Source organism: Copadichromis virginalis, linkage group LG10 (assembly GCF_057382275.1).
Source record: "Copadichromis virginalis isolate Kocher_CV1m ecotype Utaka linkage group LG10, C_Virginalis_male_GT1.1, whole genome shotgun sequence".
Lineage (NCBI taxonomy): Eukaryota > Metazoa > Chordata > Actinopteri > Cichliformes > Cichlidae > Copadichromis > Copadichromis virginalis.
Window position 1 is genome coordinate 30666035 of NC_140627.1, and position 23591 is coordinate 30689625.

At 40.6% G+C, this 23591-nt stretch overlaps 4 protein-coding genes across 6 annotated transcripts in view; 2 read left to right on the forward strand and 2 right to left on the reverse strand.

Annotated features, from left to right (window-relative positions):
• Positions 1–1212, reverse strand: part of pof1b (POF1B actin binding protein) — a 36099-nt gene extending 34887 nt beyond the window's left edge. Inside the window, exon 1 of the mRNA XM_085471024.1 lies at positions 635–1212. Within this exon, the coding sequence (XP_085327150.1) occupies positions 635–664 (30 nt within the window). The 5' untranslated portion in view covers positions 665–1212. The remainder of the gene's footprint in view (positions 1–634) is intronic.
• LOC146700781 (putative monooxygenase p33MONOX) lies at positions 530–15182 on the forward strand. Of its 3 annotated transcripts, none has more exons than XM_085471026.1 (9): positions 530–550; positions 5749–5872; positions 5987–6053; positions 8912–9087; positions 9161–9272; positions 9572–9699; positions 11266–11369; positions 11485–11672; positions 12711–15182. In XM_085471026.1, the coding sequence occupies exons 3-9, from the start codon at positions 6029–6031 to the stop codon at positions 12920–12922; spliced, it is 945 nt and encodes a 314-aa protein (XP_085327152.1). In that variant the 5' UTR covers positions 530–550; positions 5749–5872; positions 5987–6028; the 3' UTR covers positions 12923–15182. The 3 variants fall into 3 exon arrangements, with proteins under 3 accessions (XP_085327152.1, XP_085327151.1, XP_085327153.1); XM_085471025.1 differs by lacking the exon at positions 530–550 and adding an exon at positions 4404–4566; XM_085471027.1 differs by lacking the exon at positions 530–550 and adding an exon at positions 4404–4566 and having other exon boundaries at positions 12714–15182.
• On the forward strand, positions 939–2417 carry LOC146700782 (general transcription factor II-I repeat domain-containing protein 2B-like). Its single transcript, XM_085471314.1, has one exon. It carries the CDS (start codon positions 939–941, stop codon positions 2415–2417), a length of 1479 nt encoding a protein of 492 aa, XP_085327440.1.
• A 1222-nt stretch (positions 15183–16404) lies between the features above and the next one.
• Positions 16405–23241, reverse strand: LOC146700783 (rho GTPase-activating protein 24-like). The gene is made up of 9 exons (XM_085471427.1): positions 23214–23241; positions 23017–23130; positions 22462–22669; positions 22254–22386; positions 22046–22119; positions 21809–21930; positions 19629–19863; positions 17328–18272; positions 16405–17071 (listed from the first exon to the last, which is right to left on the reverse strand). The coding sequence occupies exons 1-9, from the start codon at positions 23239–23241 to the stop codon at positions 16831–16833; spliced, it is 2100 nt and encodes a 699-aa protein (XP_085327553.1). The 3' UTR covers positions 16405–16830.
• Positions 23242–23591: the final 350 nt, after the last annotated feature.

Here is a 23591-nt window from a genome sequence, read left to right on the forward strand (position 1 = left end):
ACAAACACTGAACAACTAAAACAATTACACATAATGTAAGTTCAAATGTAAGCACAGGTTTTAGTAAATCAGTGAGTATATATAAACTCATGACAATAAGATGTTGCTTAGTTTTTGTTTATGTGAAATTGGTTGCATAAAATGTTCAGCACGGCTGTAAAATTATATTTGACCAAAGGCAGAGTGTAGAAGTGTTTGCAGTATTATTAGTTTTGTAACAATTTTTTACTCATTAGCTGTGTTTTTATTAACATTTACATCAGGGGTCACCAACACGGTGCCCGCGGGCACCAGGTCGCCCGCAAGGACCACATGAGTCGCCCGCGGGCCTGTTCTAAAAATAGCTCACCATAACAACTTACCAGTAAGCTGCATCTATTTTTATTTTTTCTTGCTATTTTTTTTTATCACAATTGCATTGGCATTAATTTGTTAGAGATAATATATATATATAAAAAAAGTTTATTATTAAATATTAGATCATGATCTAATATTTAGTGCTAGCTGGTCTCCACGGAAACAGTTGCCGTGAAGACCAGCAAAGGCAAAGGTGAGGAGATGAGGAAAACATGGCGGAAAAAAGGAAGAAAACATATAATTTTCACAGTGAATGGGAGGAAGAGTTCTTTTTTACCTCTGTGAAAGATTCATGCGTGTGTCTCATTTGCGGGGCAACTGTGGCAACGGCAAAGCGGCACAACGTGGAGAGACATTTCCGAACGTGTCACACAAGCTACCATGCTAACTACCCAAAGGGCAGCACACTGCGAGCGGAAAAGGCCCGCGAATTAAAGGCAGGTTTGAGCAAACAGCAGTCTTTTTTCACGAGACCGGTGAAAAACTCTCAAAAAGCAACCGAAGCCTCATTTAGAGCTACACATTTCATGATTAAGAAAAAGAAGGCATTTTTAGACGGGGAGTATTTCAAAGAAGCAATGATGATAATTGCAAAAACTGTGCTTAAAGACGAGAAATATGGAAACGATGTAATCTCCACTCTCTCTGATGTCCAGCTGGGGGCAACTACAATTGTTAGAAGAGTGTCGGCTATGTCCGGGAACTTGGCCGATCAGTTGGATCAGGATCTGGCAAAGTGCAGTTGGTTTAGCATCCAGTGTGACGAGTCCGTCGACAGCAGCAGTACAGCACAGCTGATGGTCTTTATCCGGATGGTATTTGATGGTTTCTCCACAAAAGAAGAACTTCTGACACTACTGCTGCTAAAGACAACAACGAAGGGAGTTGACATCTATAACGCGGTGAAGGAGTTTTTCGCGAAGAAAAAGGTACCGTTGGAAAAGCTGGTATCAGTGACTACCGACGGGGCTCCTGCTATGATCGGCCGACATACGGGATTCATCGCTCACTGTAAAGGTGACACAGAGTTCCCAAACTTCATGCATTACCACTGCATCATTCACCAGCAGGCGTTATGCGCAAAGGTGATCGGCTTCGAGCACGTCATGACTCCCGTCGTGAAGATCATAAACAGCATCCGCTCCAGAGCTAAACAGCACAGAACATTCAAGGTGCTATTGGAGGAGCTGTCAGCTGAATATGGTGACCTGCTACTACATACGGAAATCCGATGGCTCAGCAGGGGACGGATTTTGCTTCGTTTTTTGTCACTTTTGGGTGAAATCAAGGAGTTCATGCAATCCAAAGGGGAAGACACATCTCTGCTGGAGGACACTGAGTGGACACTTGACCTTGTGTTTTTAACAGACATTACTGGGAAACTGAACCATTTGAACTGTGAGCTGCAAGGCAAAGGTAAGACTGTTGCTGACATGATAAGTGCTTTAAATGGATTTAAAGCCCAGATGAACATTTTCTCTGTGCATTTACAGAGAAAAAAGGTGCTGCACTTTCCCTCTGTGCAGATGGTGCTGAAAGACAATGCTTCTGCATCTGAGACTTTTGACAAAGTTGCAGAAAAGTACACTCAAGTCATAAACCGACTTGGTCAAGAGTTTGAGAACAGGTTTTGTGACCTTGATCAGCTTGAGCCATGTGTCTCATTTGTTTCCAATCCTTTCATGAATGTGGACACAACATGCATTGCTGAGCAACTAAGTTCAATGTTCAGCTTGGATGCTGGACAGGTGGAAATCGAAATTGTAACATTGCAAAATGACGTCCACCTCAAAGCCTATCTGGGTGCACCAAACTTTTGGTGCCTTGTTGACACAGAAAAGTACAGTGGTGTGTGCACAGCAGCTATGAAGGTTGCCAGCCTGTTTGGTTCAACCTATCTTTGTGAATCAGCCTTTTCTGACATGAACTTCATCAAGAACAAACACAGAACACGCCTCTCCGATGCACATCTGCAAGACTCACTCAGAGTTGCAGTGTCAAGTTATACCCCAGATTACAACACACTGGTGAACAGCATGCAATGCCAGGTTTCCCACTAACAGACAAAGAAAGCCATATTAGATGTTCTCAGTGGCAACATTACAGTGTCATGTCAAAGTTTAATTTAATTATTGAAAAACAAATGTGTTTGTTAAGTGTAACATGTGACAATTTGCTTTAAAATGCTGCCAATTTGGTGAAAAGTTCTGTAAAATTTGAAAGTTGATTTTTTGTATGTTACATACATACAAAAATAATGTATGTAACAGTGCACGATTTGTTAAAATTTGTTAGTGGTAAGTGAAAATGTTGTAGAAGTGATCACTTCAAAATGTAAATACTTGCAGAGATATATAGAAATAAAGCGTTGCATATTGATATTTATGTTTCCTACCTTGTTTCCTAATTGCATTCTTTATAATTATGGTGAAAAATAATTAACATAATTAGTGTCCGTACATAGATGAATATCATTAATTATTAATGATAACACATAATTAAGTTAAACTGAGGAAATTTGTTATTTGAGAAGTGTGTGTCAAACTGGTAGCCCTTCACATTAATCGGTACCCAAGAAGTAGCTCTCACTTTCAAAAAGGTTGGTGACCCCTGATTTACATAATCACATATTTGAAAAGTGTAACTTTACTTTCTTTTTAAATTTATACAAAAGGAGACTTGATAAAATAAAAATAATAATAACTCTGCAAATTAATCTTTGTAGCATTATTTCTCTTGCCTTTACTCAAAATAACAGATATTTCTTTGCTTCTAGCATTTAAATGCTGGTTAAACAATTTAATAATATAACTCTTTAATAAGATGCATTATCTTGAACCATGCTGTTGCACTCTTTCCTGTAATACTGGGTTGCCACAGCTGATCATCAGGTTATCCCGCCCTATCCCTAGCATCCTCCTGTGCCACACCAACCTTCTGCGTGTCCTCCTTCAGCATCCTACATCCAGTGTTTCCTCTGTTCCACCTCTGCACATGTCCAAACCAGCTCAGGCTTGCCTCTCTATCTTTTGTCACCAAACTGCTCTACCTGGGCTGTCCCTCTGATGTATCCACCTTCCCCCTTCAGGTTACTTCCAATGAAAATTCTAACATCTTCACCGCTGCAACCTCCAGCTCGACTTCCTGTCTTCTTCAAAGTGTAAAAACCATTTCCAAACCATCCATCATAGCAATTCTCACTACCATGTTGTAAACCTTTCTTTTCACTGTTGCTGCTGTCTGTCACAAATCATCACTCTCCACACACTCTCTTCTTCACTTCCTCTCCTCTTGTCTCCTTTCTGTTTAACAATACTATTTATTTCATAATGTTTGCCCTTATTTTATTTTTGTTTTTGCTGGCTTACTGAATTAAGACAGTAGCCAATCATCTCCACTTTGGTCTGGTCACACAAGTCTTGTGGTTTGCTCACATGTAACTTTGGAAACCTAAGTTGTGCTGCCATGTTGTTGTTGTTGTTTTTGTTGTAGTTTGAGAGAAAGAAGAGGATTTCTCCTTGAAACCTTCCCAAACAAACCATACTTGTTTAGTATTTTTCTAATTCCCCTCTCATGAACATTTAGCATGCTAACTGAAACCTGTAGAGTCTGAGATGTAGCTTTTGGACTTTTTTTTTTTTTTTTTTTTGGTGTAATATATCCTGTAAGTTATATTTACTGTGCAACTTCAAGATATTTATTTGAATAAATGTTATTATTATTATTATTATTATTGTTGTTGTTGTTGTTGTTGTTGTTGTTGTTGTTGTTGTTGTATGTATAAATTCCCTTTATGGGAGAGGTGGGCAGGCAACACTTTTCTGAGATAATTATTAGGATTTTTATTGCATATTTAATCTCCAAAATATAAGAGGTTATTTTAATAAAACATAACAAAGAAAAAAAAGATTTTTGAAGTAGAAATTGTTTTTATTTGTAGTTACCGGTACTGTTACAGGTACTGCGTTACACCCAATGACTGTGACAGTGTCCTCTCAAGTACGGAAAGGCACACGTGTGATGGCCAATTCTCGCGATGAGATGAGAATGCGCGAGAACAAGCAAAGGGAACCGTCAAGGAAGCGGCTGTTATTTATCGAACCCAATAATGGCTGCTACCCAACAAGTCTGTTGTTCTCTTCGCGCGCTGGTCGACATTGGAGGGTCATCCATATTTCAATCGTCACTTTGAAGCCGTCATTACCTCCGGTAAGAAAAGGCAAACAAAGCAATGCTAACTTTGCTGATAAAACCGTTTTAAAATACCGTCAGTCGTCAGCTGTTTTGTGTCTTTTTGTCCAGCTCAGACTGGTTCCGCTATCTCGTTCCGCCAGACTCCACTCAGAAAATAAATAACTGAACTATGCGGCAGGTTTTGGTTTGTTTTGTAAACGTGAAAAACTCAGTGCTAGGCTTTTTGTGAATATGTAACAACCACTCTCAAATTCGGGAAGGTTTAAAACGTGCCAAACTGCACCAGTTTTAGTGAAGCTGTGCTAAATTGTTATAGACCTATCTATTCTCTTTGACCTGCACATTATCGGCGTGCAGGAATCTCATGGCATGCTATTGGCTCATTAGCTTCTGAATTTAAAATCATGATAATATGTTATCCCAAAAGCAATTGTACAGGCATGGGGCGGTTACCTTTATAACATTAGACTATAAAATACGAATTTCCTCAGTGGAGTTCTGCGTGTGCAGGGGCAGTGGCCTTTATTACGGCTAACCCTGTGACGATTTCTCCATATATCTGCTTTAAGCTTCTTTTATGTGATTGAAATTCTTAGACAGATAAATTTCTGCATGATAGTTTGAGAAATTGTCCCGGAAGAGGTCGCAGTTTGTTTATTTCCAAGATCACCAGTCAGTCACCTCTGCATCCTCCCAGCCGTCGTGTTTACAGTGTTGGAGGGTATGGCGTGCATGTTTTTGTTCCATGTGGTAGGAAATATGTGTTTAAGGAAACCTTCAGCGTGTGCCTGATTGAAATCTAAGCTTTTATTTTGAAGTGGTCATTACCGGTGTTGCATGCACCTTGCTGCTGCAGCAGGGATTATGTAATGCAGCCTGTCTGCAATCATCCTCTGGAATAATCCTGCAGGCAAGCGGTGGCTATGTCAGTGTTACAGAACAGGATAATGGTCTGTGCTCATTCATTTCACTATCTTTCTCGGTAGCACTAGATGTTTCTCTTTCACTTTGAGATTATAGTTGGTTTTGCGCTCTTTCATGCCTTAAAATACATTTTTTACAACATTACAGTTTCATAAAGTATTGTTGTCGTATTCGACGAAGGATGTTCAACCTCTCTTAATTTAGTGTAACAAGGGTTTGCCTTCAAACTGAAATTTCTCACAGCTGACCTTTTGAACTCTGGTGTCTCTGTAGTTGCTCTGCTGGCCTTGCTGCTCTCCCACAATGCATTGCCAGAGGCGTTTCTGTGTGTCTCACCAACCATCATAACAAAACCCACCAAACCACCTAGTTTACACCAGTGCAGCAAAACGGGAAGGTAGGAGCCTGTCAACCACTGTTCTACTCTTTGTTTATGAGTTGCTGTTTTAATCAGAGGGGGGTAAATATTTATGGAAAAAACACATGTTGAATCTCCTTTCTTCTTTTTTAGGTCCTATTCTGGTCTAACTTGTTCCTCATCTTTACTCCAACCATGTCTGGTTCTGGAGATTTACCAGGTGAGTAATTCCTATGACAGGAGTATTCAAATTTCAGTCAGGACTAGTTTTCCATTGTTAGATTTGGGCCATTCTGTTCATGTATGCAGAAAGAATAGTGCGCTTGCAGCTATGTAGAAGCATCTGAATAAGGCTTTTATTTCGTTGTATTGTTGCCTGTTTGGGAAGAGTGTAAGCCTTGTTTTAATACTTCTAGCTACAAGTATATTTCCTCTAGATGTGTAACATGCAGGCAATCATGAAGTTGCTGTTTTGATAAGAGGACACCTGCAGTTGTTGGCTACATGAATCATTTTTTTCCTGCTTGAAAGGTGGTTGAACAAGCTTTGTCCAAGCAACATGAATGAAGCCATTTGTCAGTTAGACAAAGTTAAAAGTTAGACTCTTTTTTTTTTTTTTTTTTGGACTTACCCTTAGCCTTACATTTAGGTTTACGGTTTAGTTCTCATGGTGCCAGTATGACATACTGGATTTCCCCATGTTTGTGTTGTTCCTGCAACTGGATGATTAATATTGTTCCAGGATCAGCGCTACATATCATACCAGCCACATAGTTGAGATGTCATAACCTTAAAAACGTTAAAACTAGTGTCGCAAGTGGTAATTGTGGGTGTGTAATGCAATATTTTGTGTCCACAGATGACACAACCCTTTTATTTATTTATTTTTTTAACATGTTACAGATGATTATCTTCGAGGCTTTTTACCAAAAGGAAAACTTGAAAAAGCTTTCTAACACATGGTTGATGTTTGTGGGGTGGGGGGCGTTCTTCTGAAGTTTTGCCTTCAGAAGTCAGGTGAGCTGATATAAAGAGAAGCAGTGTAAGGAGCAGGCTGCGGTGGATGAATGGACCCTTTTTAACACGGGAGACTGTCATTTGGGTCCGGGTCAAAACAAAAAGTCAGTGCTGGCTTAATATTTTTAGACTTTATATATTTTAAATTATGCTTTTAAATTTAATTTTCAGTTGTTGCTTAAGTGCAAAAGTGTCAGGTGGATTTAATTCAACAAGGTCAGGTTTAAGAGAGGACATGGATTTGAGTTTATACCTTTTTTACCTTTTCTTTGCAAACATTAACTATGTTTACGAAAGTGTTTTGTTTTTGTTTGTTTTTTTCGTTTTTTTTAAGGTGTGAAAATTGCTGCGGGTAATGACGGGCTTTCTGACGTCATTGCTCCTGAAAGTTACATTTTAACAACCCGTTCGTAACTTTCTCCTCTTTATACAGTTTTTGAGCTTTGTTTCATTATTTTATTTTTTGCATATGTTCAAGTTTTCCTCCCAATGCAAATTGTTGGCATGTGACTGTTGCCAGTCATGGTTTCTTAGTTGTGGTTAAGAGATCAGGAGTTGTTTTTGTTTTTCTACAGAGTTTAGTTTAAAGCATGATATTTTTTATAAATGAGTCATGCAGAATAAATGAAACTTGGGGAGAAATGTGGCATATTTTAAGCTTCGATTTGTAGCAGCAAACCATACTTCACAGATGCTTAATTGAATAAAATGAAGTTGAATATCTAATCAGCACGCTTGTCTTTGCAGCATATTGCTGAGAAAAATTGCATAATTTTGGCATCTCTCATCCTTACAGGGAGAGAATTAAAAAATGATCAAATAATTTGCCTTTGTTTCACTTCCATGTTTTCCACTTCATTGTCCATATGAAGGCACTCACAGTGGCTCCACGCCCACCCTACAGTTTGGGAGTCAATGCCCTGCACACAGAGTGGTGCATTGAGCAGTTGCTCTCCAGATATCTCTGGTAACAGAACAGCTTACAGCAGCTCATCCAAACAACCATTCTCAGCCCCCCTCGGCAACCACATTCTCTATCTGAAGCTGATAAGCTAAATGATTGTCGAAGTAGGCAAAGAACAGACACATATACAAATATACTGAGATACTGATTTATTAGTAAATTGATGTAATAGACTGTAACTTCTGTAGGTCCAAAATAGTTTCCCCACTCATTTCACATCACTGGGATGAAGTGAATAGGGTAACTGCCAGGATGCCGTATGATTAATTCTCAGTTGCATGTTAATGTGCAAAAAGTTCAGCATTTTCCTGTTCACATATAAAAGGATTGCACACATTGTTTTGTCTTCCCCACCAAACGCAGCTGAGCAGATTTCAAGTTAACACATTTATAGTGAGTCCCACGCTGAATCACACACGTTCATCAACTATTAATATCTGTATGTACTATGGTTTATTATTGTTCCTGACACGAACATTAACAAAACAGATGCTTATCACAACATTTGCCTGAAACTGGAACTTCCAGCAGTAGCAGATATTTCTCAACAGTCAATCAATATGATGTAAACATTAGAAAACCTATAAATGCGCACTGTTCTAAGGTTTATATACCAAACATGTTTTTTGGGTTTGTTTTTTGTTTGGTTTTTTTTTGGGGGGGGGGATTGGGAGAATTGGGTCAGGGTGTATCCACGGGTGTCTTTTCTCACACAGCAGGATTTTCTGCCTTAGCAATATTTATAGTATTTTAAATAATCCATGTGTTTTAGGCATGGTGGAGAGGGCAGAAGGCAGGGTACATGATAGATAATTAGCTGTGGCGTTTCCACAACTGCACAGTCTAACACGACGTGTTCTGAGCAGGTAAAAGGTCAGCTTATGTCTGAACTGACCATGTAGGGGACATGCATTGTCATGAACCTGTAGGTAAGCTTCAGGGCTACAGTCTGACACAATATGAAGATTGAACCACAATCTCAAGCAGTGAATGTGGGAAATCCTGCTAAAACGCATCTCAGAATGATTTTGGAGACTGCACTAGACGAGGGAGAGCTGGTGTTTAGTCCCCATTGGGATTATTTTTTGTGTTTGCAGCCATCGAGGGATCTGGGATGGGTGGGATGAAGCTTCCTGTCGGAATGACCCGGCGTGCCATCAGCTATGACGATAATCTGGAGGCCCCCATGTCCACACCGCCTCATGACATCAGTATCAACAACCTGTGGAAACGACCAATCATACCCGAAAGGAAGTTCACACACCTGGCTGAGGTGACACACGCTGCTTTACTATTAAACTGCCCGTATTTTCAGTGCGTGGGTGCTGATGATGTTTTCTCACCAGGAGGATGAGAGTGATGCGAGTCAGTCTGCAGCGCAGGACACTGGAGCCTCTAGACCACAAGCTGTGGTGAAAACCAAGGCTTCTTCCATCATCATGAATTCTCTCATCAACAGTATGTTACTCCTGTTAATGATGATATTCTGTATTAAGGGTGCATTTATCTGAGTGAGTGTTCTTGACAAGTTTGATCAAATACTATAGCAGAAATAATTTTACATCATGGACTGGACGAAGTGGTACAGACAATGTAATTTAATTAAATACTTTAGGATTAATTTGGAAGAAGAAAATGTGCAAACTTACAGAAAAAGTTCTGGTACAAAGTAGCTTGTTTACTCATTGTTTGAATTTATAATAATTGTGCATGAAAATACATTCACATTAGAATCAAACTGCTTTTCTCTGTTTCAGAGCAAACTCAGGATAGCGTATATAAGTTTGAGCAGACGGCAGGGCTCTCTGACACCGGCTACACACCCCACAAAGGCCTCACTGCTGAGGAAACGAGACATCACCATCGCGTGCCCGAAACAATCCAGGTCAGACACACGTGTATTCCGTGTGCACCCAAAATGCAGCTGATTATTTCTCATGGTTGCTAAATCAGCCTTGAATTGAATTTTTACTTTATGCCACCAACCTGGTTGATGGCTAACGAGATTGCTCGCATAACTGTTTCCACCAATTAAATGTGCAATGTGGAACAGAATCCATAAATTCCCACTGAGAAAAGACCAGTGCCAGTCATCAGCAAATATGCATTAAACCAAAAAAAAATCATTTATGGCCGTATCCAATGCTCCATTCGTGATCATCAGAAGTAAGCTGCTGCACCTGTTGTTACTGGTTTTAGGCTGTATCATTTAATTCTTGTTTGGCTCACCAGTTCTACTGTTTTAGTGGGAGTTTATTATCAAAGGGCTCCAGCTGTTTTTAGAATGATATTACAATAGACTGCACATAGATGATACCCAGCAGGGAACCGAAAACTAACAAAGGAAGCCAATGCGCGTGCACACGTGCAGGAGACCATAATATTTGGAAGAAACTTCTATTTAATTTTTTTTTTTTTATATATATAATGCCACATTAAAACAACAGTCACCTCAAGGTGCTTTATATTGTTACAATAACAGAGAGGACAACCTCAACAATCAGACAACCCACTATGAGCAAGCAGTTGGCAACAGTGGGAAGGAAAAACTCCCTTTTAACAGGAAAAAAACTCCTGCAGAACCAAGCTCGGAGAGTGGCAGCAATCTGCCACGACCAGTTGGGAATGATGGGAGGAAGACGGGACAAAAGTGACACTGTAGGAGTGAGGTGGAAATTAATAATCACTAATCATTAAATGCAGAGAGGTGTATAAACACTTAGTGAGTGAAAGAGGCGAGTGAAGTGCATCATGGGAAACCTCTTTCAGCCTAGACCTATTGCAGCGTCACTAAGACAGGATTCAGGGTCACTGGATCCAGCCCCAACTATATGCTTTAACAAAAGCCTTATCTTAAAAGTAGAGAAGGTGTTTGTTTCCCAAATTAAACTGGGAGCCGTTTCCTCAGAATAGAAGGCCTAATAGCTGAAGGCTCTGCCTCCCATTCTACTTTTAAACACTGTAGAGAAGTGCTCTGTTGGAGTGATGCTGTACTACAAGGTCTTTAAGATAAGATGGGGAAGGATTATTCAAGTACTTATATGTGAGGAGGAGGATTTTAAATATTGATTCTGGATTTAGCAAGGATCCAATGATGACCTGACGTTGCCTTTGGAGGAACTGCTGTTTCAAACACTTCCTCTTTCTCTTCAATTTCCCGTGCTTCAGGGTGTTCTGCCTTAGTTGCTTGTTATTACAAATCCTTAAAAAGCCTAACCAGGGTCATAGTCTGCAAATTAGCTGTGGCTAGAAGTCCTACATATACTGTGTCGGTTGCATTTTTGTTTAAATGCAGTGTTATTTATGTGTTGTCCCTGGTATAAAAATAAATACAATACAAATAAAAGCATTTGCCCTGCAAGCAGCATGTTTGTTTCAAAGTGAGTAAAGTAACTGTTACATTTTCACAGAGGTCAAAGGTTTACAGTGTGTTTTGTTATTTCTATTGTAGAAACTCCAGATCCAGAGCATGGAGGCCAAGGAAGAGCGCCAGAGCTCCTCCGCCCACTCCACTCCATCCAACACACCACACAGCTCCCCTAAATCACAGCGCAGGTACAACCACACACTTACACTCAGTGTCCTCAGGTTATCAGCCTGCCCATCTAAACCCAACAATGTGATAAATGCTAAAAACCTAACCGTGTTTACACTTTGTGTGTTTGTGAAGAGGCTGGTTCGGCAGTTCGAGTTCAGAGCTCAGTATTGCCTCCTCCTCCAACAGCAGTTTGGACATGGCTGGAGTAGACGTCGGGGGAGGAGGAGGAGGAGGTGTAGTGGAACGATGGGGTGTCTTCGGACCGCGACCACCTGTCCATAAGTCGACCTCTGACCTGGGATCAGACTCCACAACTGCAGGTAACAGCACAGCCTCAGTTTGAAGCCTGTGGAAATGACTTGACTGTTTGCTTGTCTTGTGTAAACAAAACTCGAAAAAGGTTCTCCTCAGAATTCCCATGAGACGTGTTCAATTCAATAAACAAAATAAAGAGTACAAACATGAAGCGCTGCGGTAAGAAACTAAAATAACCCCTCACTATGGAAGAACAAAGGCCCATATGACCAGTTCAGTCCAGGAGTGGGGTTAATGGGTGATTGAATGAACTTCAGACTGACAGTAAACACTGAACAACATTCAGGGCTGACAACCCTGAGAGACTGATCAGTCATTGACTTTTAGCAATGGCGAGCTGAGATTTCTTCATTGCATTGATATAAAACTACAGCTCACCGATGACTTTTGAGAAACTGCGTTTAGGTCTTTACATGTGGGATGTTCAGTTTGAATCAGAGACTTTTAAAATCTTCTTCCCAGGATGACTTTCGGTAGGTAACCCGAGAAAAGTAATGTTTGCAGGGACCTGAGTGAATGAGATTTTTTACAGCTTAAAGAATTTTTTTTCTTTCAAAAGACGTTTCTTTCAGAATTTCACAACTTTTATAGAGTTTGTTAAAAAAAACAAAAAAACAGACAGCTGCTTTATATTTATAGTGTGGTGGGAGAATCAGATTCTTTATTATTATTATTATTATTATTATTACTACTATTGTTATTTTTTGTTTTCTTTTTGGGGGGGGGGTAAGAGATTAAATTAGGCTGAGGGGGTTTTCTTGAAGATGGAGAAGTAGTTTTGGGTGTGTTTGTTTTATTTTGGGGGTTTTGGTGGTGTGGGTTGTGTGTCTGTGTTATAATGGGAATTATTTATTTTTATTAATTGGCTCTGACAATGAATTCAAAGAGATAATAATTTAAAAAGAAACCGTTATTTATGGACACATGTTGTAAAATGTTTAAAATGTATTGATTTTTATTTTTTAATTTTTTAAAATATTGTCACTTTATATCAACCACCTTCTGAGCCTCTTGCAAGTTGTATTATCATCTTTTTTTCCCAGCAGGCTTTGCTCTGCAGGCGTACCGTGGCGCTCAGAAGCCGACCCCGATGGAGGTGATGAAGACGCAGGCTCGACTGGCCGACAGCGCTTCCATTCAGAAGGTGTCTCCACCAACAATGGAGATTCCCACGGTGGAGGGTCGGCGGCATGGAACCCGAACACACAAGCTCAAACCGAGAGATATGAACATCCTGACGCCCTCCGGCTTCTGAGAACGCAAGCTGCCTGACGCACAGACACCACAGGTCCCATGAAATGATGACGTCCTCGTGCTTAGTTCAGTGTATTCCAGTTCTCCTTGTTTTCTTTTTTTAAGTCCAAATCTTTTCAAATGTTACCGTATTTAGGTTATTAACGAGGTCCGGTTACTCTTCCAAATATAAATCCAACAGATTTTGCACTGCCTAAACAGTCCTGTATAAATTTCTGTCGTTAAGCCATAATTTAACCCACCAAGTACCTGCCTTGGATCTGCAAGTGCAACACTATTTGCCACACAGGAGTTTGATGGAGAACGTTGTAAACAAACCTCCACTTAGTCTAATTTAGGTGGCAGGGTGGCTGAGCTGTAAGCTAAGCACCCAAACTGACGGTCAAACATCACAATTTACAGACAGACCTCCTAATCACGTTTGACCTTTAATTACTGTAATAATCTGGTTTTTGGTCAGTTAATCCAAGCTTGTGGTTTTGCCTCAAAATAAAAGTGAACCAGTAAATCTGACTAACTGACTGATTATCATCTGACCTGCCAGAGAAGAACTCTTGCAATCATGTTTCAATTTAGATCTTCCCCCCCCCCCCGTTATCCAAAGGCTTAAACGTCTCTGACCTGAAATTATGCTGGTAATGACTTTTCCCATTCCTCCATAGATTTGGGGGTGAGCAGCTTTATGTAAATATTTTTGAAATATCAACTGTGGAACTTAAACTATTTCATGGGACCTTTTAACAGCAGCTCTAACCACTTAAGATAACCACTGTGCTGTCCACCATCTTTCCCATTTAAAAACAAACATGGTATATACATTTGAAAAACAAAAAAGAAAACCGTGATGCATATTCAGTGTTTCTTGGATGTAAAATCAAACGCATTGACCAACCAGGTCAGCATGAATCACCCCACAATGAAGTGAGGAGCTTATGTTGGTGAAGCTGAAGCTGAAACTGAAGATGGTTGCGATCCAAGTTTATATGTATCATATACTTACGCACTTTATCCTCATCATAACTTCTAACTCAACCCCAGACCCTCTGCTGTCACGCAGCCCTCCAGGGTAACGATGCTAAAGCTTCCTCTGATATGTTCTGCCTGTCACTAAAATATTTTTCTTCCATTTTGGGATGAATAAATAATAAATTTCTTGGGTGCAGTTCAGTATCAGACAAAATAAACAGACAACGATTCTCTAATTATATTGTAACAAGTTTTGTCTCAGGAAAATTGTCAGGCTCCTCAAACGTTCCAGTTATTTCTTTTGCAGAAAATGGTTTTTGTTTTGTTTTGTGGGATATTTAATGTATAGATTGAAGTTTGCTTGTTTTTTTTCCACTTCCTCTTTTGCAAAAGATTTTATTCCCTTTTTGGGTATGAGAAAAAACTATCTTAGTAAATTTAGGAAGAAAAGCTAAACGATGGGAAGAATTCCTGTTTGTAGTTAGTGCTTATTAGCTGATGTGTGCCCAGTGAGCATCCTGCAGAAACCTTCACCGATGCTCTTTCTGCTTTTGGCAGTTTTTTTTGTTGGGGGGGGTGTTCTCCCCAGTTGCAACAGTGTGCAAACAAATGTTCTTCATCTCTAAAAGGCCTTAATATACAAGGAAGTAAATGTAATGCAAGGTTTTATTTTACTTCTCTTAGTGGTCCTACAATGCTAGCTTACTGGTAATTATCGATGTTATATGCAAAGTCTCTGCAGGATGATGCATGCTATGCTTCTTAGAAAATACTGGGCGCTGTAGTTCCACCGCTAAATGAAAAGGTAGATCCTGGTTGGAGTTACTGATGATGCACTCTTGTTATGAAGTGGAAACGGTCCCTTTGTTGGGAATAGATTTGGCGTGTTTTGTAACACAGCAGTGGACGATTTCATGAAGTGGAAAGTTCAAAGTCCATGTCATCTGCCACCTGTAACTCTGCTGTGGTGTTTAGTCACATGTTGTTTCCTTTTGGTCCTGTGTGAACAACCCTGGACACAAAAGCAAACGCCACACTGTTGTTAGATGTGTAGCTATTTTTTTGTTTTTTTGCTGTTATTTTTATGTTCACAAGTGGTTTGTGTTTAAAGTGTGACCCTTTGAATCTTCCTCCAGACCGAAGCATCAGAACCGAACCTCCTCTGTATGTACGTGTGACTCTGTAGTAGTGACTGAAGTAATGTTTGTTTGGTTTTTTGTTTTGTTTTTTACCAATTAATGGTTCAAAGAAGTTTTCCTGGATTTCCTGAATAAATGTTAAACTCTCATCAGCCACACAGGAGTCAAGTGTTCATTGTGTGTGTTTAAAATCTGTTTCGTCAAACATTTTAAACGGACCCTCCTGCCAGAACAGTTACATTTATCTGTTCATTTTATATCTAAAATAAAAACCGTTATATACGCACAGTGACATCACTTAATAGTTGTTTATCTCCCACATTCTGCTTTATTGTGCTTTTAAGCTCTAAATGTTACCATAATTTCTAAAATGAACATTTTGCAGACTTTAAACTCCTGATTGAGACGATACACTCAACAGCAGTGTTTATTGCAATTATAGATCCATTTACAGTTATAGTGGTCTCCGGTTTTATAACTATGAATTTAATTTAGCTTAATTTTTATAGATCCAGAAACAACTACGGTCTTTTATATACAGCTGTTGTTGGTGCTTTTTGTTAGCTGGTGGATGTTAGGATGCCAACTTGTAACCCATCTAAGGTTTGGGTTTAGGTTCAGTTAACATCCACTCTGTTTCAGTTGACATCTTTAAAGTTCTGAAGAAGTGCTACATCTTCCTTTTATAGAAAGTCTGTGGCTGACTGACGGGCAACAAAGAAAAAAAAAATCAAGTTTTTATTTTAACAAGTTTTGTTTTTTTTTATTGTTATTTGGAAATGCATCATCATGCAGTCTTCAAGTTATTTGGCACACTACACTGTAGAAAGAAAAACATTTCCCCTCTGCTTCTGTTGCAGTGCATCTCGAGCCTCAGAGATTTCCTGCAGCGTGTGTCAGTCTAGTTCCCTAAAAAACAGAAGTCATGTTTAACCACATCCAGTCCGTACATGACGTAAAACAGTCTGTCAGCCAGTGTTGGTCCACCTGACTCAGAGATCTTTACAAAGTAACCCAGACTGCTCTGATGATTTGACCTGTGAAACAAATGTTATTTCAAACCAGTCTTTCCATTTAGGACAACAAAGTTGATACCGGCTCACTTTGATGAAAGACATTTTGGTGAAAGGTTTTTTAATTTTGTAGGATGAAAAATATGAAAGTGCATGTGAGCTTGTTCAAAAAGATCTATGTGGTTTATGGATGCATGCCAACAACAACCTAGAGATGATCACTGAAAAACCACTTTAGCTTCTCTTTATGGTTACTGTTTACTCAGCAGGAAACGCTGGGAAAGTCAAATCAATATCAAAATTTTAGATTATGCGTCCCACATTGTTCCACACAAACAGTCTTTGTCCTACATTTGTTTGTCACCTGAGTTCTGTCTTTCTGAATATCCTGACATATTCCTCATATGTCAGGTCATAATCCACGTCAGGAAGCTCGTGTTAGAATATCTCTGAGGTGTATCTGTGACTCTGCAGCAGCCTGAAAATCCAAGAAGAAAGTCGAGTAACTGGGCAGCGATAGATCGAGCAGTCCACCTAAGCATAGTTTTAGAGAAGACCAGCATTAGTGTTCCCTCTACTACATGGACACAAAAAGTGAACAAAGCTGGAATTCTCTGACATGTGGTCATAACACATCGTAATCCAAGCATCTCATATGTGTGGGTCATCTGTGACGTTTTCAACTTGGAGAAGGTCGACGTCCATGCTGAGAGCGTCTTTCTCCCCCTCCTCCTTTCACACTGTTTAGTGCCCTCCATTGCAGGCTTATCCAGATCTGTCAATACACATCTTCAGATACTCCCTCCTACTCTCCCTTTTTTGTCTTCTTCACTTCTCCTGATATCTCCATACATCTGGAAAAACAGCTCCATGTCTCTCTGCAGTTTGGTGTTTCGGCGGTCGGCGTCTGCTTTGGCTCGCTCCATCTTGCGAATCTTGATTTCAGCAACACTTTGGCTGCGCTTCTGCTGCTCCAGGCTGGCCCGCAGGACTGCAACCTGCCTCTCAAGGACGTCATTGCAGCGCTCCAACCTGCAGAGACACCATAAAACGTGGTGAAGGCTTTAAGCAAACACTGGTGGCACGCCACACATTATATAGGATCATTTATGCTGATTCTGTTACAAGGGAGTTTTTCCTTGCCACTGTCGACGAGTGCTTTCTCATAGGTGGTTGTCTGATTGTTGTGATTTCCATTATTGTTGGCTCTTCATCTTAAAGTGCTTTCAGGCAACATGATTTGGCACTATATAGATAAACTGAATTGAATACACTGAAGGTGTCTCACCTCTGTATCCTGGTCTGGTACTCAGACTTCTGCTGGGCCATCCTTTGCCGCAGCTCATCCAGGAGTGAGTGGGTGTCCCTGGGTTGTAGATGATCTTCAGCCCCCTGGAGATCAGGAGAACCTGAGGGAAGGAAGACATCTGAGCTGCCTGTACTAAGAGGGCTGCCACTGCGTACTGAACCCGAGGCTGGAGAGTTTGGGTGGTGGGTGTGGTCGTCATGGTCGTTATCACTGTTTTCATCATCATCCTCGTTGCTATCTTCATGATCGTCTTTGTCACTGTTTTCCTTCTCTGCTTCCTGATTTGAAGGCAACCCTCCATTTCTGACTGGACTAACTACACCGACATCATCACTGCTTTCATCCAATGGTAAAACCTCGCAGGAAGACCATGAAGAGGAATCCCTCGTGCGCTCCACTTCTTCAAGCTCTGCCTCATCTTCACCAGTTCCAATGTGGCCTCCGGAAGAGTTCATTTTCAAATGTCCATCAGTGACATCCATCATTGGTGGGTGTAGAGACACTTTGCTCAGATTGTCATAGGCGGAAGGGGTGCTCTCCTCCTGACCCTCACTGCTGCCCCCACTGGCTGTTTCTGGCACTGCACCCTCTTCCTCAGCACCAGCAGAGCTCCAGAAAGCAGAGCTGGCCTCTCCTGGGCCTGGCCAAACTTTGGTCCAGCCCATGAGCTCTGGTCTGGGCTTAGAATTTTCTGGCACCTGGAAGCTGGTTTCAGAGGCTTGAACATTTCCACTGGGTGCTATTTGGTGAGTGTTATGTTGGTGACAGTCGACGTTATGTCTGTCAGAGTGGTGCTGAGTGGGCTGACTGGAGGAGGGTGTGGGGTAGAAACAGTTCCCCGGGTGGGAGGAGGTGTAGCGATGTCCGAGATTCCTTTTCGGACCGGAAGACAAGTCTGATTTGGCAGCAGCTGAGAAGGCACAGCTAGACAACAACAACAAAAAGTTAGAATTTGAAGTTGAGGCACATTCTTGCAGCTGAAATCATTTTTCTTGCAAACTTTAAAAGTTTTAATGACATCAAGTGACAATGAAAGAATGCAAGTAAAGATGTGAAGGAAGAACAGGTTGTTGGGATAGACACAAAGACTGGGGATGATTATCTGGGATCCATCTCTTGCACAGGAAGCACATGAGCAAGGCTTAGATAGAAGAGTCTGGAGGAAAACAGAAGAGGACAGGTACCTATGGCAAGCAGGTGAGGTGTGGGTGAAGCCACATATTCTCATTCCCAAGACATCACAAGTTGATGCTTGGTTAGAAACCCGGTCTCGTCATATTTTAATTGTATTTAATTGTATTTATTTAGCACCAAATCACAACAACAGCCACCTCAAGATGCTTTATATTGTAAGCTAGAGACCCTACAATAATAATCAAGGTATACCCAAATATCATCATTTTCTGAGGCACTGATTTTAATAAGGAACAACAAAACTACAGAATTCCACAAAAAAGAACCAGAAGCCAAATTGTTGAGCCCTCTTTACACCTATTTATTGCACTTTAAGTTGCTCCTACTTTGGTTTGGCTAGGTTTAGGCTGAAATACCCAGCGCGTCACAATCTGAGGCCAGTGGCTACTGACAAAGTTGACATGTTGACAGTGAGCATGAGTTGGCCATGATCTCTATTGTTTACAGCTGTGCACAAACCTGTCTCTTGTTTGTTTGTTGTTGTCTCATTCCAGACCTTTTAGATTTGGATCTGGAGATTCGTGTCCTCTCTTAGCTGCCATTTGTTGTCTGACAGTCACAGCCCTGCCTTTCTCTATTTTACCTCTTTGGGTCTGTGTGAGCTCCGCCCTTCTCTCCATCCTCCTGTATCTTCTGTATCTGAAATGTGTCCTCATATTTTTCTTTGCTAAGTGAATTGTGTCTTGCTCCTTTCTCCCTCTGAGCTTTGTCCTATCTCTTCCTCCTCCCTGTAAATTGTGTTTTCTCCTCTCACTCGGCCAGTGGTGTCATCTGTTTTCCATTCGTGGGAAGTGTCAGTCCTTCGCCCTCTGTGTAAATGTTGTCCTTGAGTAATGCCTTGTGTGTGTATGAGTGTGTGTGTGTGTCTTTCCTCTTCCCTGGCCTTTGTTTTTGTGGTGTAGCTTCTCCCTAGATGTCTTCTGTCATTAAAATTTGTGTCTATCGACATATTACTAATCCTTACATTAGGACCTATTTGTGACTTGGTACCCAGAGCACCCAGAGACAGTGTAAGTTTTGAGTTGTGAGGTTTCCACATTGCGATTGTTAGCTGATGGTGAAGTTGTTAGAGCAGGTCAGTTTTACCTGGAGCTCTCTGCGTCTGCAGCAGGCTGTCCCGTCTCCCTGAAACGCTCCGCTATGAGAGGCAAAGACAGCTGGCGAGGGCAGGGAAACGGGTGGAGATGAGGCTGCTTCAGAGCGCTTGGAGATCCATGTGAACTTCTAGTTGGGCGGGCATAGATGGGTGGAGAAATTTTTGCAAACAGAGACTCGTGTTCTGTGATCAGCTCTAACATTAACACCTGGACCAGCGCTGCACCTAGAGCACAGACAGATATTCTCATTAGACCTCGCTGCTTGTGTTCACAACCTTAGAAAATTCACTGCAGTCAGACCAATCAGATGACCACTATTATATCAGGCTAGTCGGGTGTGTATGCTGCTCACTGTGTTCTAATATTAACTTAAGAAAGAAAGAAGCACTGGCTGCAGCACATGGAGCATAATAGCATCACAGCTAAGCAAACAGGGAGTCATGCAGCTGACTAATTTGTGAATTACACTTCTAAACGATGACATCATCATTTAAACCTTGGCATACCGTACATATTAAGATTAATGTTAAGATTCTTTATTTGTGATTGTAGAAAGATTCAACAACATTTATTTTGGTGACTATCAACCAACGGCAAGTGAATCAGAATCAGAATCAGAATACTTTATTGATCCCTGGGGGAAATTATTTTTTGTTACAGTGCAGATAAAAGTGGCTTAAAAACTCACATACACACAAAAATACTAGTAATTAAAAGAGCTATCAAAAGTATCGATCAAAATAGCTATGTATCAATGAGAGGAATACATAAAAATACACACAATACAATATATATAGATATTTATAAAGATATTTATTAAAGCTACTCCACAGTGTATATTCTGGCTTTTTGGTGTTTTGAAAGTGACTTGTCAGCAGTGTTGGTCAAGTTACTTGAAAAAAGTAATCAGTAACTAATTACTGATTACTTCCCCAAAAAAGTAATCCCATTACTTTACTGATTACTTATTTTCAAAAGTAATTAATTACTTAGTTACTTTTTAAAAACACGATTTACAACCTGAAGAGGTGATAAAGCGATAGATCTTTCGGCTCAATTCTACTTTTTCTGCATAATCCATCATACAAAATGTAATCAAATGGAAAAGTCTCCTTTTTTAAAACTTGTTTTATTAGTTTTAATCTTTTAACTTTATGCATCAAGCAAAAATTTAATTATATGCAACATTCTCTGACTGGAAGAAATTTGTTTAATATGTAAATCTATTTTCTGCCCAATCCAGCACATAAAATAAAATATTTTTTGTGTTTACACTCACTCTTTCAAATAGATGCAAGTAAAACACAGCAGAAAATAAATAAAATCAAAGACTCAGTGGTCCTGTTGCTCTATTTTCACCTGTAAACCAGGAGTGGGGTAGGCGGAGGTTTACCCTGGTGCAGGTGTGCCGCAGCGGTCAGTGGACGAATCCGCGAGTTTCTCTGTGCATTTCCCATTACGTCGTTGCACACTCGGTGCTTGCTTGGAAGTTTAGGGGTTTTTTTCGCTGTAAAAAGAAGTTTTCTTCCCACGCACAACGGACACTAATGTTTTTGTCACTTTTTATGGAATCAAAGTTAAAGTAAGGTCAGTACTTCCACGCTTTAAACGCTGCACTCGATATATTATCCATTGTTGATCTGCACACAGCTGTTGTCACAAACGTCGCACTTGCTTACGTCACTGTCATGAGACATTCTTGCAAAAAAAAAAATCACGGTTTTAGTAACGCAGTAATGCAGCGTTCCTACGGGAAAGTAGCGGTAATCTAATTACCGTTTTTGCAATAGTAATCCCTTACTTTACTCATTACTTGAAAAAAGTAACGCGTTACTGCCCATCTCTGCTTGTCAGTCACAAAGAAGACACACCCTAAAGCTTACCCTGCTTTATCATCCATTTAACTCTAAATATGGGACCATAACTTTTAAAAATGAGCTTCATGCTGTACTAAAGAATATCTGAAATAAGTGACTAGTGAGAAACTCATCTTCAGGTCAATCATCAAGGTCATACCCATGACACGAGTAGTAGAGTCACCCCCTTGTGGCCAATAAAAATCATGACGGTTTATGGCATTTCTGCATTTACTCTCTTTTCAGACTTGGAGGCTGTGTCTGCCTTTAAAATAAAATCTACAGATGGCACAAGTGTTCATGTCCTGTTTACCTCCCACGATGCTTTGTGGGTCTTCAGCTTTGGCTCGGAGGATGTTTGGTCCAAACACGGTGGCCAAATTCTGGACACTCATCTTGTTGGTGCAGGAGTAACTGTGGACCTCAGTCAGAAACCTGCACAAACACACACACATTTCCAGTACCCATGACAAGACTAATCAAAAAAACACTCATTCGGTTTGACTATTATTCTTACTTTACTATTATTATTATTAAGGGGTGGTCTTACTGGCAGATAAAGTTGAGCAGGTTGAAGTTTGCAACTGGTAACTCATGAAGAAGAATTCTTAACTCCCTCAAACCCTAAAAGAAAAAGGAGAGCAATGCATCAAGGTGACATGTTAAACCACTGAAGGCTAAAATAAGAGTGCAGATTTCCAGAGGGGCGAAGCTGCTTTTAATCAAACAAACTGCTTGATGGTGCAGTGTGCAGTTACCAGTGTGCGGTCACTTGACAGCTTTTGGCCACAGAGCAGGAAGTCCTGGTAGTGGCTGTAAGGAACCAGCGGTTCAGGCAGCTGTCTGAGGTAGAGCTTCAACAGTGATGCCACCGTGTGGACGTCTGTGTTACTGCAGATAAAACGTTTTATCTTAAGAGAGCAGATCAGAAGAAAAGCAAAGGGAACATTCAGAGAGGAACTTTACCTATCGAAGGATGGCCTCTCTCCTGAATCGAAAGCCTCCTGCAGCTCTTTGACTAAACTGGCCCGTCCAGGCTGGCGAAACAAGCCCACTTCATGCAGACCTCGCTCTCGAATGAAGGTCACGCATTGCTCCACCACCAGAGGAACCAAACGCACCCCATAACGCCGCTCATACAGCACCGTTTCCTCCAGGCGCTGACCAAAGACCCCTGCAAGAGGGAAAGATTTACTGAGTGCTCTCTCTGAAGAGTCTTCAAATCATAAACAATAATAAGACTTTACAGTGTTAGGTAAGACTTGTAGGTGACCTTGCACATCACATAGCTCTAGTCGCATAGAGTCAATTTGACAACATGAGCAAGAGGAGGCAGGGATGCATGCATGAACTGTATCTGGGATGCTTACAGCGCCAAAGTGTTGTGTTTGTATAACAACACATCTCAATCCTTAATCTCAGATACCCTTCATATATATCGAGCAAAACCAAATGAAAGCAGGATATTTTTAAGCTGTGTACCAGTGAAGAATGAGAAATAAAGCCAATGAATATATGTACCCGTGAAAGGGATCCAGACACCCTTGTTAAGGCTCTTCAGCCACTCGTCACCCTGACCGGCGCTGTTGGATAAAAAGAAATAGGAGCCTGGGCTGGCCAACACATCTCTGTTACCTACAAACACACAAATGGGGAGATGTTAAGGAGCTTACTCAGGTCAAGTCTGGACTTGTTATAATAAATCCAGATATTGTTACCTATCCTCATAGTACTTTTATAAAACATCAGATCATAATTTAAAAAAACAACTTTATTGCACTTCTCTTATGCTGTTTAATGATTATCACTTGTAAAAGCAGAATAATGGTGTGATATTGGGTTGATGTCATTTTATTTGAAAGTGTTCTGTTTTATTCTGTTATCGTTCGCCCCTCCTCATTAGTTTCAGCTGGGTTTAGGCTGTCACACCTGCGCCCAGTTAGTCATTGGTCTCCTCAGTGTATTTACCCACGGATGTCTTTTCCTCGGATGGCAGATCATCTTGTATTCACTGTAGTAAAGTAATTCAGGTCTTCCTGGATTCCCCACTTTTTTTATTTCCTTGTGTGTGACTGCTGGACGGTTCTATTGATGCT